Here is an 18517-nt window from a genome sequence, read left to right as displayed (position 1 = left end):
TGTCCCCTAGAGTGAGTGGTGGTGTGAGGCCGGGCTGCACAGAGCCGGTGCTTCTCACTGGCCTCGCCGGCCTGCTGCCACCATGTGCGGTTGTCTATGTGGTTGTCAGAAACCTTTTATTTTTTGCTCCCCTGCTCCAGGCACGGCCATTGTCACGGAAGAGCACGCGGCCATGTGGACTGATGGACGCTACTTTCTCCAGGCAGCCAAGCAGATGGACAGCAACTGGACGCTCATGAAGATGGGTGTGTAGAGGCTCGGCCAGACTGACTTCAGCTGGCCAGCTCTGGGAAGGGACCCGAGCGTTCTTCAGGGTGTCTGGATCTTAACCCTTTGATGAGGTCAAGGACCCTTTCGAGAATTCAGGGTGTGTTAATCCTCTTGGGCTGCCATAACAAAATCCCATAGACTAGGTCCCTTAAACAACAGAAATCTGTTTTCTCAGCTCTGAAGGCTGGAAGTCTAAGTTCAGGGTGCCAGCCTGGTCAAGTTCTGGGGACAGCCCTCCTCCTGATTGACAGACGGCCGCCTTCTCACTGTGTCCTTACCAGGCAGAGAGAGAGATCTCTCTTCTGAAAGGGGCACTGATCCTATCAGATGAGAGCGCCACCCTTATGACTTAAACATACGAGTTTTGAGGGATGCAACCCAGTTCATAGCGCAGGAAAGCCTTCTTTCTCTCACATGCACACGCACACCCAGAGGCAGACATTTGTTACAAATGGACAGGGGGCAGCCTTTAGACTTTTTGACCGCATGCCTCTGTTACGGTGTGTGCACCCTGCACATATGTGTCTACTCGTCTGTGTGTGTACATATGTACTGGTGTCCATCTGCATTTCAGATGTGAGCACAGGTAAATTTCTTTATTGTTTAGAAAAAATAGACATGTGGGGCGTCTGGGTGGCTCAGTGGGTTGGGCCGCTGCCTTCGGCTCAGGTCGTGATCTCGGGGTCCTGGGATTTAGCCCCGCATCGGGCTCTCTGCTCAGCAGGGAGCCTGCTTCCTCCTCTCTCTCTGCCTGCCTCTCTGCCTACTTGTGATCTCTCTCTGTCAAATAAATAAATAAAATCTTAAAAAAAAAGAAAAAATAGACATCTTAATACTTCCTGCTTCACCCCAGTGGAGCATTCAGTGTACCCCTGGGGTATGGGTATCTTTGGGGCCCACTTCTCTAGCTGTCAGTACACTAGGGGGTCAGCGTGTCAGAGGGGCGAATTCCATCTGCCTGTTCTTCATGTAGGTATGTGGCAGCCCTGGGGAGGAGTCCTCCTTCCTTCCAAGGCCCTCTCTGCTTCGCCGTGTCTTTCCTCGGCCCCCCTTTCCTCAGGCATCTCTCCTGTGTAGGGAAATTCTGGTGGGTTTGGTTGGAGAGTGAATCATCCCTGGGATTTTGCCAGCTATCTGTCTGCTAGGAAATAGCATGACTTCATCCTATAAAAGTCATACTAGGGGCATTAAAAGAAACTTCGTTAGTAAGTGGCTTTCTAGCGGTTTGGAAAGACATAGCCAAGAATCAAATAGCAAAATAACAACTCCGTGCCAGCTTTTAGGCAGTTTTTTGGAATTGAGATTCATGAGCTCACTTCTTTATAAACCTTTGAACTTCCCCTCTGTGGTTATGTGGTTATCAGCAGTCAGGAGGGAAAACAGTAAAGATAAGTACTGTTTTAGAACATATGAACTTTCACTCTAAATATAGATCTATTTCACCAAAGAAGTTATTAACTTGTTAGTAAAAATTTGATCAGTTAAGAAGCATACATCCAAACATAGAAGGTATTGGCTCAGATTAAAGAAAAACTGGGATATCAAAAATAACTTCAGTTCCTTTCTTGAAGCTTATTTGGTGTCCTGTGACTAGTCTCTTGGAAACGGGAAGGGCTGTTGGCTCTTGGGCGTTGGGAAGCCAGGGAGCCATCATAAAGATGATGGTGACTGGACCTGTGTGGCCCTCTTGTAATCTTTGGAAAGATTTCTTTGCTGCTGAGACTTGTGTCAACCGTCCAGTTAGGCCTGGTTCAGGGCTGGGAGCCTCCTGTCTACCATCCTGCCTTCCAGTGAGGGGAGAGCACTGTGGCACGTGTTTCCCTTACCTGGTGTGAGATGTGAGGAAGGTCCCCGGCTCCTCGCCTTCGCCATTTGCCACCCAGGTGCTCCTCAAGTGCCCAGGAGTGGCAAAGTGACCAACGGCTGAGAGGATGTCCTTTGCAATGACACTTGTACCTTTGTTGCAGTGGTTCCCAGGATGCCATTTTTATCAGGAGTCAGATGAAAGTCTGCTTTTTCTTTCTGTCTCTCTCTCTTTCTTTCTTTCTTCTTTCTTTTTGCCTTCTTACCCCTATGTTTTGTTTTTTGTTTTAAAGATTTATTTATTTTAGGGCGCCTGGGTGGCTCAGTGGATTAAGCCGCTGCCTTCGGCTCAGGTCATGATCTCAGAGTCCTGGGATCGAGTCCCACATCGGGCTCTCTGCTCGGCAGAGAGCCTGCTTTCCTCTCTCTCTCTGCCTGCCTCTCCATCTACTTGTGATTTCTCTCTGTCAAATAAATAAATAAAATCTTTAAAAAAAAAAAAAGATTTATTTATTTTAGAAAGAGAGGGAGAGCACGAACAGGAGGGGCAGAGGGAACGAGAGAGAATCTCAAGTAGACTCTGTGCTGAGTGTTGGGCTTGATGTGAGGCTCAATCCCACACCTGAGATCATGACCTGAGCCGAAACCAAGAGTCAGAGTCAGACGCTTAACCATCTGATCCACCCCAGGTGCTCCATCATAGGCTTTTTTTTTTTTTTTTTAAGATTATTTATTTACTTATTTGACAGAGAGAGAGAGATCACAAGTAGGCAGAGAGGCAGGCAGAGAGAGAGAGAGGAGGAAGCAGGCTCCCCGCTGAGCAGAGAGCCTGATGCGGGACTCAATCCCAGGACCCTGAGATCATGACCTGAGCCGAAGGCAGTGGCTTAACCCACTGAACCACCCAGGCACCCCATCATAGGCTTTTAAATATACCATCTTACCCTTCTTGCAGCCTTCCAGGATTGAGGAAAGTTCAGATTTTCCAAGTGCCGCCCATCTACCTTATAGAAAGAAGGTGCTTCGTAAAGATCCTGTTACCATGATGTTGGTGAATTGCATCCTTCTGGATAGGACTATGAGCTTGGGTACATTGGGGATTGTTTCTTCTACATTCTTCCCTCTCTAGGTCTGAAGGACACACCAACTCAGGAAGACTGGCTGGTGAGTGTACTTCCCGAAGGATCCAAGGTTGGTGTGGACCCACTGATCATTCCTACAGGTGAGTGAGCTGGAGTCCTTCTAGTGTGGGTGAGGAAGTGGATTCTAGATGGTTCTCCGTATTCTTTATTTGCTTGTGGGACTTGGATCATGGGGGGCTCAGTATAACTTAAGGTCATGATAAAGGTCAAGGTGAAGTAAAGAGTTCTGGCAGAAAGGCAGGGGAAGGCTGTGGGTGGTCAAGATAACCTTTCCACAGTTCCCCATCCTGCAGACCCAGCGCTAGGCCATGGGAGGATTGCCTTCTGGCACTGTTGCCTCCCTCAGCTGAACTGGCATTTGGTTCATGCACGGCTGGGCCATGTGTATTTCTCCCCAGATTACTGGAAGAAGATGGCCAAGGTTCTGAGAAGTGCAGGCCACCACCTCATTCCCGTCAAGGAGAACCTGGTGGACAAAATCTGGACAGACCGCCCTGAGCGCCCGTGCAAGCCCCTCCTCACACTGGGCCTGGATTACACAGGTCAGACCCCCGCTGCACCCCACAGGGCCCGCAGCCGTCCTCCCCATTCCCTGCACCTGTCCTGGTTCTCCCCACGCCAGCCCATCGCAGCAGAGTTCCCCATGCCAGCCCATCGCATCGGAGTTCCCCCTGCCAGCCCATCGCAGCAGAGTTGAGCCTGTGGTAGGATTTTGCCCCACCCTGGCCCAGTGGCATTGGATGGAAGCAGGAGCTTTTTGTGTTTCCGCAGTGGCCACCTACTTGCCACCTACTTGCCACTTACTTTGCATAATTTATTCTTGCCGCGTTCTTCTGGGCAGACCTTTGGCCACTGCTGAGATGGCTTTTTTACTTTTTTACTTTTTATTACTTTTTTACCACACTGTTGCTTAACTGCCTCCCTGACATGTCTGATACTGGAAGCCGGGCCAGGGCAGGGGGTGGTGGGTTCTAGGTTCCATTTCCTTTTCTTCTGCCCACATCTGTAGGTTTACCTTCCTAGCTCCCCTCCCCCACCCCCGCATCTAGAAACCTTCTGCTTTAGTGGCTTTGGGCGTGGGTGGGTTTCTTTGGCCTGTGTGTTAGTGGTTGGTGGGGAGCGAGCACTGTGAACCATTCGTGGGAGCTGAAAGTGTGGATTTATGGAACAGCGAGGGCCTCTGAGGGCTGCAGAGAGGCCGGGGAGGTGGGGCTGCCGGGGAGGGAGGCGTGCGGTGCACACAGAAGAGGAGAGGTGGATGGGGGATGTCTGGAATGCAGGCAGATTGCCCAGAGGGGTCCTGGGAAGAAAGCATTACAGCCCAGACTCTTGCCAAGTTTTAAACAGCATTCCCGAGCTGATCTTCAAAGCGGTGCTGGTGGTGGGGGCAGCCCCCAGCTTGCTTTTCCTGCGACGCCTTCATCGGAGGGTCGCGTGGATGGAGGGGGATAGGTACGGTGAGCGGCCCAGGGTCAGCTAACCATTTTCCATGAGAATGTTTAAAATTTTTTTAACTGAATCAGAGGCTCGGACCTGTTACTTGTAGGAGAGGGAAGAGCAGATGCGGGGGATATGCTTTTGTTTGGGCAAACGTGAGTGCCGACTACGTGCGGGACACTGTGCCAGCTGCTGGGGAAATATGGCAGATGGTTAGCCCATTCCCGCAGGGGTGTAACCCGAGTTGTAAGTGCTGTGTCATGGCGGGTGAAGGTGGTGGTTGTGGTGGTGATAGGGTGAGCTTCTCTAGGGCTGCAGTTTCATCTGAGAGCCACAGGGAGATCCTGGCTGTGACAGGGCAAGTGTGATTTGCAAGCAGTAGTCACAGTGAGTCAGATGGCAGGGAGTTCCTAGGTCTCGGCACCAACACGTGAGTCTCTGGGCTCCGAGAACGTAAGGTGGTGGGTGATATTCCCCTGGCCTCTAGGACTGGCTCAGTTTTCTCTGCCAGGCAGTATGTTCTCATAGCTCCCTGTACAGAGAAATGTGACTGTAGCTGAATTAATTGTCGGTCTTCCTTTCTAGATTATAAGCCCCAAGGGCAGGGGCTGGGTATCTTTCAGAGCTGGAACTGCAGTGACCAGCACAGTGCCTGACAGGTAGCTATGCCTGGGAAGTCTAGATTTTTTATGCACATTTGTTGGATGGAAAGTTGTATTAATTTTGTGGGTGAGGCAGTCAGGGCTCTCGAACGTCAGACAGAGTTGGACAGAGGTTTGAATGCAGCACTCTTGTTTGCTCCAGTAACACGCTCCCTCTAAGATGTAGCTGCTGGTTAACAGTGTTTGGGATGGGTTCTTTCACTTGGCTCCCATGGGTCCCTGGAGCCAGAGTCACAAGCACATCTGTTTTCTTTCTTTTTTTTTAAGATTTTATTTATTTTTTTGACAGACACAGATCACAAGTAGGCAGAGAGGCAGGCAGAGAGAGAGGAGGAAGCAGGCTCCCCGCTGAGCAGAGAGCCCGATGCGGGGTTTGATCCCAGGACCCTGAGATCATGACCTGAGCCAAAGGCAGAGGTTTAACCCACTGAGCTACCCAGGGGCCCCAAGCACATCTGTTTCTTGCAGGCATCTCCTGGAAGGACAAGGTTGCGGACCTTCGGCTGAAAATGGCTGAGAGGAACGTCGTGTGGTTTGTGGTCACTGCCCTGGATGAGATTGCATGTAAGAGCTCTGGCTTGACTGTGTGGGCATGTTTCCCAGTCTCTTCCTTGCTTCTCTGGGAATCTGTCTGTTCAGGCCAGTCCGTTTTCTGCGTGGCCAGGGAGTAGACAAGAGACTGTGTCACCAATGGGTATTTGATACACCGAATAGGATGGAAAAAAATTGCAGAGAATTTGGAGAGGAATGTGGCTTTGCCCAGAGCAGTATTTCAGTTAGGGGCTGATGTTAAATCAGAGATGATGTCCCCCTCTGGCCCGTCTCTTCAGGACTGTGACATTGCTGAGGAAGGACATTTCTTAACATTTTGTGTCTGTCAACACTCCTGAGTCTCTCGCTGCAGAAGTGGCATCCTAGGAGATTATTTTTTTCTCTATACTTTTCCTCTAGTTCCCTAAGTTCTTAACAGTGAGAATGTTCTCAAATTGAAATACTTTGACCTCAGAAAACTCAGGAACTGAAAATTCTTCAGCCTTTTTGATACAGTAATAGTTTGTGAACCTTTATGTAACCCTTATGTAATTGTTTCAGAACTTGAAGGAATCTGGTTGAACCCTCCTGTCCTGTCTTTGTTTTCTGATTGGATTTGGCCCAGGTTAACTGAGAAGAGGCAGTACCTTATCATTTTATTTTCTCACTAGAGAAAGAGACCCTACTACACAGTGTCCTATCTTTCCAATCCCCAGCCCCAAAACTTCATCAAATATCAGTGATGCTGGACAGGCCTGTGTCAGTGATTAATATTCTTAATTAATTAACAACCTTGACAATAGAGAAAATAACATACATCAAGTTAATTTCTCCCTTTGATTTTAAGAACACACATTCCTGTTGTGGAAAAGCTGGAAAATGTAAAGGAGGTAAAAAGCAGAAAAATACTCGCCTCTAGTTTGTTACCCAGAGATAGTCACTGTTAATAATCTCTGCATATATGTATTTTATAGCTTGATTCTTCCAATGTATCAGTTTATTCTAAGCATATATAATAACACAGTAAAAATAAATACCTAATTATGGTTATACCGTAATTTACTTAACCATTACGCTAAGGTTGACCTTTGGGTTATTTTCTGATTTTTCCATGACTTTATTATGATGCTGCCATCAAAATCTTAGCGCATCAAAGTCTGTGTCTCGGTTTCTGGTGATCTTCTTCTATTGGAGGTTGGCTTTTAGGGGCGGTATTACGGGTTAGAGGGTGTGTGCCTGGCAGAGCTCTGGACCCGTCTTGACCTTTACCTGCCACGGACATGAATATGGCTTCCAGCCACACCCTCGCCAGTCCCAGGTACTGTCATTTTTAAAAAGTGCTAGTCTGTTAGGTAAAAAATGTTGCTTCATTGCTTTACTGTGAGAAACCATTGTTCTAAAATAGAGGCAGCACTTTTCTCAACAGGGTCTTTTTTATACTTTTTTATACTTCAGGAGAGCAAGCATCAGGCAGTTGGAAGCTAAGGGACCGCAGATAGTGATGCTCTCTGCTGGCCTCTGTAGTCTCTTAAACCTACGACCTCCTCAAACCCCCTCCACGCTGGCTGTAGGAGGGTCCTCCACCCTGGTTTGGCAGCACAGCCTACCCTTGGGTGGGCTCGGATTTGGGTTTCATTCATGGGCCCAAGCCCTGCTGACTCACTGCTTTTGTTCCTGTGTTGGGAAGCTCCACCTCCTTGGGGCTCCAGAAGGCCTTATTTGGGCTCCCTCATCCTGGGTGGGTCTCCGTTTTCTACCCTCGTCGTCGTCGGAAGGGAGAGAGTGCTTGGCTCTTTTCCCTTCACTTGGGAGAGCCAAAGGTTTTCCCTGCGGCCAGGCCAGGCCTGGCCGGTCACCACCAGGCGGACCATTTCAACTCTGTTTGGAGGGTCAGCCTCAAGTTTTTTGACTAACTTCCATTCGGTTCCCGGGACGGTGATGTGGCAGCGTAAGATACAGTTCTGGTGCCATCATTCGGTGGACGTGAGCAACTGCAGCCCAGAGGTGGAACCAGGAAGTCAGGTTTCCTGCTTTTCTGAGATGTCACCAAATTCCTCCACTTTATTAAGCTAAAGTGCTTCCCTCTGTAATCTACCTGTTCAAATCTCGAGTCAGGCAGGTGACAGGGTCTTTTTATTTTATTTTTTTAAAGGGCTGTTCAATCTCCGAGGGTCAGATGTGGAGCACAATCCGGTGTTTTTCTCCTATGCAATCATAGGATTGGAGACGATCATGTGAGTGTTGGCCCCACACCGGAAGATCCTTCCTTCCTCGCAGCTCCTCAGAGGTTCTGTCCGCCTTGCTGGCCAACCCCATCCCTGCTTGAGATCCTGTTGAGGCGCCAGTTTTCCCCTTTCCTGCCTCTTTCTTCCCTTCCCTTCTGGTCTTCCCAAACAGTAGGTATTTTTGTACATCCTGCCTCTCTCGTAATCTCTCAAATGACTTGAGATCTGTGAAAGAAAGTACCTCTAGTACTAGGAGATTAAAAAAATAAGTAGGCAGAGACATCAGAACAAAGCCATAATGAGGAAAAAACCCAAAAAACAAAAAAGCAAAGCATAGTAAGGTTAGTTCACAAAATTTCTGCTGCAAGGTCTTGGTCAGGCCCCACATTTGATTCTAAGTTTTGTAGCTGTCGGTGCAAAGGGAGATGTGGCTACGCTCCATTGTACAGTTCTGGGTCCACAATTCAAATAAACTGAGGCATTTGGAAGGTCAGAAATGACACAGGAAAACCCCTGCAGTTGCGGTTTGTCGGATTGTCTATCTGCTCAAGAATTGCTTGTGGCCTTCCTGAGGTTGCTCTTCGATTTGGATGGCTCTCTTTATTCTGATGTTTATTAAGTTGAAAGAGTCTCTTTTGTGTGCTAGGACGATTGAGACAGGCAGGGTCCTGGGCTAGAGCTGGGGAGATGAGTGTCTCTTCAGGGGATTCAGGCATCTAAGTGGGCACTGACTTGTCAGTGGGATGGGTACAGGTGTTACTGGAGGGGCCTGGCCTCCACTGAGGGGGTCAGAGGAGACTGACCGGTAATAATTGAAGCAGAGATCAAGGGCACATGTGAGTTGGTCAGTGTATGGGGAGCAAAGGGAATGGTGATCTAAGCAGAGGGAACAGCATGGGCCGTGGCTCTGGGCAGGAGAGAGCACAGTGCTTGTGGAGGACTGGAGTGGTTCAGTGTGGTTGGAAGGGGAGTGGGGCCCCATAAAGGAAGGCCAGTGAGACAAGTCCAGGAGCTTGGACCTCTATTCTGAGGACACAGGGGAGCTACTGAATGGATTTTTCATAAGGAACCACATGATCAAGTTTGCAGATCATAAAGAATACTCTGACTGTGAGACTGGGGTGTCCAGGGGCAAGACTGGATGCCGGGAGACCAGCTCAGAGGCCATGGCACCAATTTCAATGGAGAGACGGTGGCAACCTGGACTGGTGACTGGGCAGGGCTGGAGGCAAAGCTGGACAGACTTGATGGGGATTTAGACTGTAGGTCTGGAGATCTTAGCGGAGGGAAGGAAGGACATCAGGGACAGTGCCCAGGTCCTGGCTGGGGGAGTGAGATGGATGGTGATAACATATACAGGGATGGGGACACAACCTGGAGAACAGGATTTGGGAAGGGAATGGGGAAGAAGGAGAAGCTTCTTGGTATTGATTGTTAGAAGACGGAGCCCGTTGTAGATCTGTGGTCCCCCACTCCCCCCCGTCTCGCTCACACGCCCTCGTCTCTCTGTCACCTCACCTCTCGCCCCTCTGCAGGCTCTTCATTGATGGTGACCGCATAGATGCCCCCAGTGTGAAGGAGCACCTGCTGTTTGACTTGGGCCTGGAAGCTGAATACAGAATCCAGGTGCTTCCCTACAAGTCCATCCTGAGCGAGCTCAAGGCTCTCTGTGCCAATCTCTCCCCAAGGGAGAAGGTGTGGGTCAGCGACAAGGCCAGCTATGCCGTGAGCGAGGCCATCCCCAAGGTTGGTAGTCCCGCCGAGGCCCGTTCACAGCCTGCCATGTTCCCGCTGCAGCCCCTTCCCAGTCCTGGCATCCTGCAGCTTTGTCTTTGAAACAGAGGTTGTTCTGGACGATGTCTGGGACTGGCTGTCAGACCGGGGATGCCCTCTCCCTGGAAGAAACATTTGAGCTGAGCCGTATTGAGAGTCTGAGGGTTCGCAGAACTCACGAGTCCTCTGTGTTTTCCACAGTGTGACCTGAGAGATAATTTTAGGGGGTATACATTAAAACTTAACGTTATTTAATTGTTACCTGTTTCAGAAGCAATTTAGTGTATACTAGAAAAAATATTTCTAGCATTTGAGACCATGAGATTGTAAAAATTATTTCATAAGTCAGGGTTGAAGAAACTAAGCTGATTTATTTATTTATTATTTATTTATTTTTAAAAAAGGTTTTATTTATTTATTTGAGAGAGAGACAGTGAGAGAGAGAATGAGCGAGGAGAAGGTCAGAGGGAGAAGCAGACTTCCCATGGAGCTGGGAGCCCGATGTGGGACTCGATCCCGGGACTCCGGGATCATGACCTGAGCCGAAGGCAGTTGTCCAACCAACTGAGCCACCCAGGCATCCCAAAACTAAGTTGACTTAAAGGTGGTCTAAAGAGAAGTGTTATGTAAATAAAGGCCTAGAGGGTAGGCATCCCGGATAGGGGCTGTGTAGGTGGTGAGAGCGCCTGATGTCTGGGAAACACTCTGTGTGCCCCCTCTCCCCACACATTACAGCTGAGGAGTCTGGAGGCCCTTAGGAAGAGCAGCTTGGGAAGTTGGGGACTTGTCGGAGGTCAGATGATAGTGACAGCCTTGTCCTTTACTGAGCCCCTGCTGGGTGGTCAGTAGTCTCCTGTCTCCTCATTTTAACTGGGGCTCAGGGTAGGACTGGAATCTAAGCCACCTTGGATACAACCTTTTCCACTGTCCCACCCTGGGCCTCTGGCTGCCAAGTGGCCTTGGACAGGCCCAGGGGAATGTTCTCTCCGTCCTGGGAAGAGCCTAGGTCTGGCCCCCTAGACCTGCCTTTTGAGTGCACCCTGCCACTCTCACACCGTGTGACCCTCAGTTACTCAGATTTGCTTCCTTGACCCGAGTAAGGGGGTGATGCCTGCCTTCTTGGTTTCATGGGGGATGTGCATGGGAGAGTGAGGGGGTAAGAGTGGAGAGAGAATGCACCCCTTCAGCAAGCTCTGTGCAAGTGCACAATGGCCCTAAATCCCCCACCTGTAAGGCAGGGCTGGGTTCTAACTTGTTCTTAAGTCGGGAAGGGCCTTTCCTAGCCATTCATGATCAGACCGTGAAGAGTAGATGACGTGTGATTCCGGAGCAAGATGGAGGAAGGAGTGGGAGCCCTTCCCTTATCAGTCACGTGTACCCCCAGATGATGGGAAAAAGCCTCCTTTTTGTGTCAGGAAAGGGGTTATTTCGGTCAAGCTTTGATCGTTAGCGAACTCTGACCACGACCATGGAGGCTTGAAAAGCAATGTCTTCTTGATGGCCGGTGGCCAGCAGTGTCAAAGAGCCGAGGATGCAGGGGATAGAAGAGAAGTGCCTTGCTTGAGGTACTTTGCCTTTTTGGAAGAGCTCAAGCCCCTTTCATCATGCTCAGATGGGGCCAACAAAAAGGGGCCGGTCTTCAGTCCCCAGGCACAGTGAGGTGGGTCCTGAGTCGGGGGTCTGCTGATGACGTGTTAAGTGTGATGTGCCAGGCGAAGAGATGAACACCTTGGGCTTGGGTGTATGGCTTGATTTCCCATATGACTCCTTTTGCTCCTAGGACCATCGATGCTGTATGCCTTACACTCCTATCTGCATCGCCAAAGCTGTGAAGAATTCTGCCGAATCAGAAGGCATGAGGCGAGCCCACGTGAGTCAAGCAGCCGGTGCAGAGGAGGGGGTGTATGGGGGTCGGAAGGCCCAGGCCCTCCCATGCTGTGTGGCTTTGAGCCTGGCACGAGGTCGGAAATGCTTTGAGCCTTGCAGTGTTAATGAGAGAATGAGATAAAATACTCAGTAGGCTAGATCTTCACAAAGTCCAGTGTACACGACAGAAAAAGGTGGTACTTCTGTTCCTTCTGAAAAGGCCCAGTCTGGAAAGTTGCAGTGGCTTGCCTTTCCTGCCTCTGGGGAGCGGGAGTGCACCTGCTGAGGGATTTGCCCCTGCTTTCCGGCAGGCCCTTTCCTGGTTGTGCCCGAGGTGTTGAGCAGCCCAGGAGCCCTGTCCCTGCTGGTGGGAATTGCTTTGGGCTTGATTGCAGGGAGCGCCTGCGTGGAAAGCTCCGATGGCTGGTGGTTGTGCCCTGTGGGTCCAGCTTTCTCAGTCCCGCGTTGGGGCTGGGCTCTGAATTTGCCCAGCTGATTTTCAGTACTAACTCTTTTAAAAAAACCTCTCTGTTGTTTCCACAGATTAAAGATGCTGTTGCCCTCTGTGAACTCTTCAACTGGCTAGAGAAAGAGGTTGGTTCTTAGTCTTTGTTTAACACGTGGGTGGCCATTATTCAGAAACTGTCAACATGTGATTCTAACCATGGCCCCCTCCGTGCTCTGGTAACCATGAGGTCTAAGGTCTTGATCTAATTTTAGGACTCTTCTCTTGGTAGTTCTTTCTGGAAATTTGGTGTGTATTTAGAAATTTTTTTATTTGTAGAAAATAGTAATACAGATGAGGAAAGAATTTCCTTAACTGAGAGGATCCTTTCTGGGTCAAGGCATTGTCCTATAACCAAGTGGGATTTCATTATAAGGAAAAATGGCTCAAAATAATATTATCGGCAAGCTGACTGTATTAAGAGGAAAAGGTCTTTGTGTACATTTTGGACTTCAGTTTAAGATGTAAAACCTTTGATAGTTAATTGACCCTTGGCCATTTGTTGCTTGCCTTTTCATTCCTTTTGGTTGGCAGCAGGGGATTTCTTTGTGTCGTTGTTAAACAGTCTCATGTTCCCTTTATATATGATATAAACAACTCTTTAAAAGTAGCCTAAGTTGGAAAAAGAATATCGCCCTCACTCCTACCTGTGTAACTAGCTTATTCCCTCTGGCTGGTGTTCTTCTGTGTAAATCATTTTTACATGTCTCTCAGTGTATAGATGTGATTTTGTATTTTATTTTACTCCCTCTGTACGATAGTGTGAGCCTTCTCCACGTGCTTGGAGGCCTTTAGAAAAGGATCCAAATGGTAAAAGCGTTGTGTGGTGACAGATGGTAGCTACACTTGTGATGAGCACAGCGTAACACAGAGATGCTGAATCACCATGTCATATACCTGAAACTAACATCGCATCGTGTGTCAGCTCTATTTTGCATTAAAAAAAAAATGGATCCAAGTAGAGAGGTTGCATTTCGTTAGACCGATTTGCCATTCCTCCTCTTTTCAAGTGTTGAGATCGTTTTTAATTTTTTTTTTGCTATTATCAATCACCCTGTAATAATATCTTTGCATATTTATCTTCTTTATTTATTTAGGATAACTTTCTTAGGATGATATCCTAGCAGGAGATGCCTTTGAATTTTTAAACTTAGATGGATTAAGTTTAGGGGAGGTTTTAGGATATAATACTGAGACAAGTAGCTGAGTGAGAAATTTTTCAATTTCTATCCTTTCGGATAGAAATCCTAGTTTAGATAGCTTTGATGAGAGTCTTTGGAAATTCCCTCCTTGTTAAAGATAAGCCATCAGCTATGTCCCGGAGGTGGCACAGTGGGGACGTGGGAAGTGAGGAAAAAATAGGCTTTTAATGCATCCTCTTTAACTTGTATGAAGCACATGAATTTATCACCCCAGATGATTTATAAGCAACTCCCTCGTAGGTGCCCAAAGGTGGCGTGACCGAGATCTCAGCTGCTGACAAAGCCGAGGAATTTCGCAGGTAAAGACCCGTGTGTGGCGGGGGTGCTGAACATTGTGGTTGTTTCTTTGGTGAGTTCAGTGAGGCTGAGAGGGCCCTGATTCTTGGCACGGTAAAATCCTTTAAGCTGGTCTGCTCTCTGTGTCTTTCTGTTCCAGGCAACAGGCTGACTTCGTGGACCTGAGCTTCCCGACGATTTCCAGTACGGGACCCAATGGCGCCATCATTCACTACGCGTAAGGCATGCGGAGTTGCTCGCTGCCTGGCTTTGCTGCTGCTTCTGCATGGGAGCCTGAGCAGGGGAGAGACAGTATTTGACCTAAGGCCCCAGTGCCCACTTCCTTGTGTCTGTCGAGACTGTTCTTAGATGGGAACTGAGGACTTGTTTTCTCTGGTTGCCTCTAAATCTCCAAGTCTCTGCCTTTTGGGAGCTTCCTCTGAGGCCCAGGTGTATGGTGTTGACCTTCTCCATGAGGTAGTCAGACGGGATGTCCCCCTCTTTGCCTTCTGAGGCAACTGAAGCTGTATTCCATAGCTCTTCATCATGGTGAGCGGAATATTTTAGTGTTTGTCTTTCTTGATAATGGCAGCCTTCCTGATACATGAGTCCAGACATCTTGTGAGCTCTGTCACCTCCATACTTAAAAACTTAGCACTAGGTTGTGGAGCATCGTGTTGTGGTGAGGGAGGTGATCAGCACCCTTTTGTCCCTCCCTGCAGGCTTGAAGCCGGGCGCCCAGCCTATGGGGAATTTCAGCAGATGAGCTCCGAGAGCCTGTGGACTCACAGAGCGGAGCATTCTCTGTGCTGTGAGACAGGAGGGGCACTGATAAGTTTAGGACTCATTTGCCTACAGAGACGGTGGGAAATGGAACTTGGCTTGGCCATTGGGCGCCAGCTTCAGATTCGCCCAGTCGAGTGGTTTTGCCTAGTGTTGGGCATTTTGAGTTCTTAGCCCCATGTCTGTGATGTACAGTCAGTGGAAGAACACTTGGTCTTTCTTACTGTGCCGTACACAGGTGGAGACCCCCCCCCCCCCTTTCTAATAACTGCTTTTAGAGCTTTTAGTCTTGGGGCACATTTTAAACCTGTGTGTGGGAGATCGTCACAGATGTGATTGTGCAGTTCTCTCCTAGTAATGCTTCTGTTCCAAAATTAAAATATAAAAAGGACTTCAGTTTTTGTCTTCTGTTTAATTCAGGTGGTGAATTTCTTGCCTGGATACTATCCTAGAATTTTTCATGTAATTAACACATTAAAAAATTTCAGCTCAAGGGGGGAGAATCCCGTTTTTACTCTGACATTTTTTCGCCGTGGGCTGTTGGAAGCCTGTTGAGAAGCAGGGCCTAGAGCTGGTTCCAGTTGTTCAGCTGGAGTGATCATCACTGATGCCCTTTGTGCTGAAGAGAGGGGGTGGGTGGTGCCTGGAAATGAAGGAGTCCTTCTTTCAGCTGTGGGCAGAGACTTGGCATGTCCTTTCCCCTTCTAGCATTTCCCAGTGCAGTGGGACTGTCTGGAAATGGCACGGGGAGATCAGATCACTTTTTAGAAATACTTCTTGTTCATTTAAAAAAAAGTGCTATGGCACAAGAACATTGTGATTCACTCCTTTTCCTAATAAAAATCCCTTTAGTTTTTCTCCCAAATTGAGACATTCGCCTCCTGTCTGTCTGGGGGTCTGGGAAGCACATGGGGCCTGGTTCTCCTGCCCACGCACCCCCGGCCACAGAGACAGATGACTCGTCGCTGCTGTGTTCCCTGTTCCCAGTTCTCAGGATTCTAGCTTGGTCCTCTTGCATCTAATGATTATTATTTTTGTAGCTTTTACAACCATTTCATGAATCTGTTTTGTTCCAGACACAAATGGAGATAGAGACAAAGAAATACATTATTATTTCTTCTTTTGAGCTCTTTATCCAGCTGGGGAGATAGGCTGACTCGATCACCGAGCAGTTCTAGGAGATTAAATTATTTGAAATAATCAATTTAGTGGGTAACTTTTAATTTGGATATACTTTCAGACCTATATAAGTTGTAAGAATAGTATAAGGAAGCTTTATATGTCTCCTCCCAGACTCAGCAAGTAGATTTGTGGAATAATTAATTTTTAATTAACTTTCTTAGGCCGGTCCCTGAGACGAATAGGACGTTGTCGCTAGATGAAGTGTACTTGATCGACTCGGGAGCCCAATACAAGTAAGTGAACTAGGGCTGCCATAGAAGGGGATGGTGCTGGGTCAAAAAAGTTGAATAGGGGCAAGCCAAGCTCCAACCACGGGCACCCAGATGGGAATCTCACTGTGCCCCAGCCCCTAATGGAATCCTTCTCATGTCTTGTCCTTTTTTTCACCCCTGCTTGAAGTTATCCAGCGGTGACTCTTCTCACAAAAGACTGTTTGATAGAAATGTTTAGTTCTTGGCCGGAAGTTGTTAAATACTAAATAAATAACTGAAAGCAAGCTTTCGAAACCACTGGAAAGACTTCTGCCCTAGTTCTTAAACTGCCTGTTAACTCTGCACTTGCAGCAGCCTCCTGACTTTGGGAAGTGGGAGATTAATTTTAAATGAGTAAATGAGAAATTAGGGTTGCCTCTGAATTTCTGAATTTCCATCTTCATGTCTCGCTGCTTTCATATTCCTCCTCTAGAAAGTTTCTCAGAGGAGAACCCAAGATTTGGCTGGGTCTTGTTGTGGAACCATGGAAGGAGCTGGAATGGGTGTTGTCTGCAGTAAGAGAGCACGGGCAGCCATTGCAGTTGGGACTGTGGTTGATGGAGAGCCTGATTTTTTTTTAATTTTTATTTTTAAAGATTTTATTTAGGGAGAGGGAGAGAAAGCATGAGAGTGAGAGCAGGGGGAAGGGCAGAGGGAGAAGGAGGGGCAAGGATTGAAGAGCAGACGCTGCTGTGAGCACAGAGCCCTATGCAGGGCTCCATCCCATGACCCTGAGATCAAACCAAGAGTCAGGTGCTTAACCGACTGACCCACCCGGGTGCCCCTGGAGAACTTGATTATTAAGTGGGCTCTGCCACATAGGTGGAAACCACAGCCTAGCCTTGGGACACATGTGTGTTTGTATTCATAATATAACATCTCAGAGCCCAGGGTATTAATCTGGTAACTGGTGTAAATTTTGGTTCACGTCTAAATTTTAGCAGGATTTCAGAAGTTGGATTAGTGCTTCTAAGAGAGGTCTTTGGGTAATTGTAGGGTCCGGACACTCCTTTGCTGTCCTGATGGGCAGAACTAGAGCTTGGCCCCCTTTTGCTAGAAGCAGGCTCCTGCTTCCTCCTATTTCCTTTGTCCTTCGCCCTCTCATTTATAACCCGTGATCGTGTCATCCATGAGACAGGCCTCACACTGCAGACCAAGAGAGTGTGTATGTGTCAGGACCTGACTGAGTTCACGCTCACTACCTGTGGCCATCCTTGCGCTCACACTTTGTCTCATTTTCTAATTAATTAATTAATTAATTAATTAAGAAAAGGATTTATTTATTTATTTTAGAGAGAGCACAAGCAGGAGGGGCAGAGGGAGAGAAAATCTCAAGCAGATTCTAAGCTGAGCACCGAGCCCGACACAGGGCTTGATCTCACCACCCTGAGATCACTACCTGATTCCAGACCAGGAGTCTGATGCCTAACTGACTGTACCACCTAAAGTCCCCTGAGCCAAAGCTTATTTTGAGTGAAAACTAATTTGTCCTTTCCTTTGGAAAGGGATGGCACGACAGATGTGACACGGACCATGCATTTTGGGACCCCCACAGCCTATGAGAAGGTAAGGTGGGGCAGAAAACTGGAGAGCCCTCTCTGTTTTCTTAAGAACAGCGTTGCTCTTATGAAAAGGAATTGTATTATGAGGAAAAATTTATATGTGGGATAGTAAAATAGCTCTTTACTGTGGAGTCAGGCTTATCTACTTTATGATGTCCATTTAATTAATTACTGGAGAAATCTTAAAAGCATTCTGTCTGCTAAGGTCAAAGCAAGTCAAAGTCAAGTTTAAACAGCGTCAGTGTTCTCTTGGATCAGGAAATCTCTTTGGGGGTGGGAGTGGGATAGTGAAATGTATACTTTTTACAAACAGTGTCTAGATTTGATTCTGAAAGCCACCTCCCCCCTTCTCTTTTCAAGTTCAGCATTTCCACTTACAGGTTTAGCTCAGGAAGCCTCTAAAATGGTCTGCACTGCTCAGTTTGTGGTCTGTCTGGCCTGGAGAGGCAGAGATGGCGGTGAGGTAGGAGTCTGGAGACCGGACTTCAGGTCCTTCTGCTGTTTGCTGGCTCTGTGACCTTGAGTGAAGCACTGAGACACATCCATAAATGTGGGGGTACGAGTACCTGCCTCCAGGGCTGGTTATAAAGGTTCCACGACCCTTGCAAATTCCCAGATCAGTCACTAACCCAGGGACGCTGGTTGAGTCCCTGAGTGAGTCTGTTTTTCTAGGAGCTCCTGCAGGGAGTTTATCCGAGGAAGGGAGTTTCACACAGTGCAGCAGAGTACACTTCATACTTTTAGTCCCGTGCCTCATCTGTTTGCAGGCACGAGCGCCTTAGAAGAATCTGACCTTGGCTCCACATACCTTTGCTATGACTCTCTCCAAGCTGGGTACAGAGCTCCCGACCAGCTCGATCAGTGTGGGTTTAGTCCTGGCTCTGCGCCTTCCTGGCAAGCCCCTAACCTTCCAAGCAGCACTTTCCTTCTCCAGACAATAGGGATCCCCCCGAGTCTAAGATCAGGAAGGGGTACAGATACTGCTGCAGGACTGCCTGGCTTCAAGGCCAGCTGTTGCTCCTTAAGAACTACGCTGTCCAGCAGGCT

General features: G+C 48.2%; 1 protein-coding gene across 3 annotated transcripts in view; it reads left to right on the top strand.

The window, feature by feature from the left end:
• The window catches only part of XPNPEP1 (X-prolyl aminopeptidase 1), a 54200-nt gene that overhangs the window by 27902 nt on the left and 7781 nt on the right, over positions 1-18517 (top strand). For all 3 annotated transcript variants that reach the window (XM_082720182.1, XM_082720181.1, XM_082720183.1), the window contains 12 exons: positions 141-245; positions 3203-3295; positions 3614-3757; positions 5783-5878; positions 7998-8079; positions 9606-9816; positions 11624-11713; positions 12253-12303; positions 13657-13715; positions 13853-13930; positions 15819-15890; positions 17414-17474. In XM_082720182.1, the coding sequence (XP_082576308.1) occupies positions 141-245; positions 3203-3295; positions 3614-3757; positions 5783-5878; positions 7998-8079; positions 9606-9816; positions 11624-11713; positions 12253-12303; positions 13657-13715; positions 13853-13930; positions 15819-15890; positions 17414-17474 (1142 nt within the window). The remainder of the gene's footprint in view (positions 1-140; positions 246-3202; positions 3296-3613; positions 3758-5782; positions 5879-7997; positions 8080-9605; positions 9817-11623; positions 11714-12252; positions 12304-13656; positions 13716-13852; positions 13931-15818; positions 15891-17413; positions 17475-18517) is intronic.

The sequence above is a fragment of the Mustela nivalis genome, assembly GCF_964662115.1.
Source record: "Mustela nivalis genome assembly, chromosome: 2".
Classification (NCBI taxonomy): domain Eukaryota; kingdom Metazoa; phylum Chordata; class Mammalia; order Carnivora; family Mustelidae; genus Mustela; species Mustela nivalis.
Note: the sequence above shows the minus strand (reverse complement) of the source record. Positions and strands in the feature narration are given on the sequence as shown.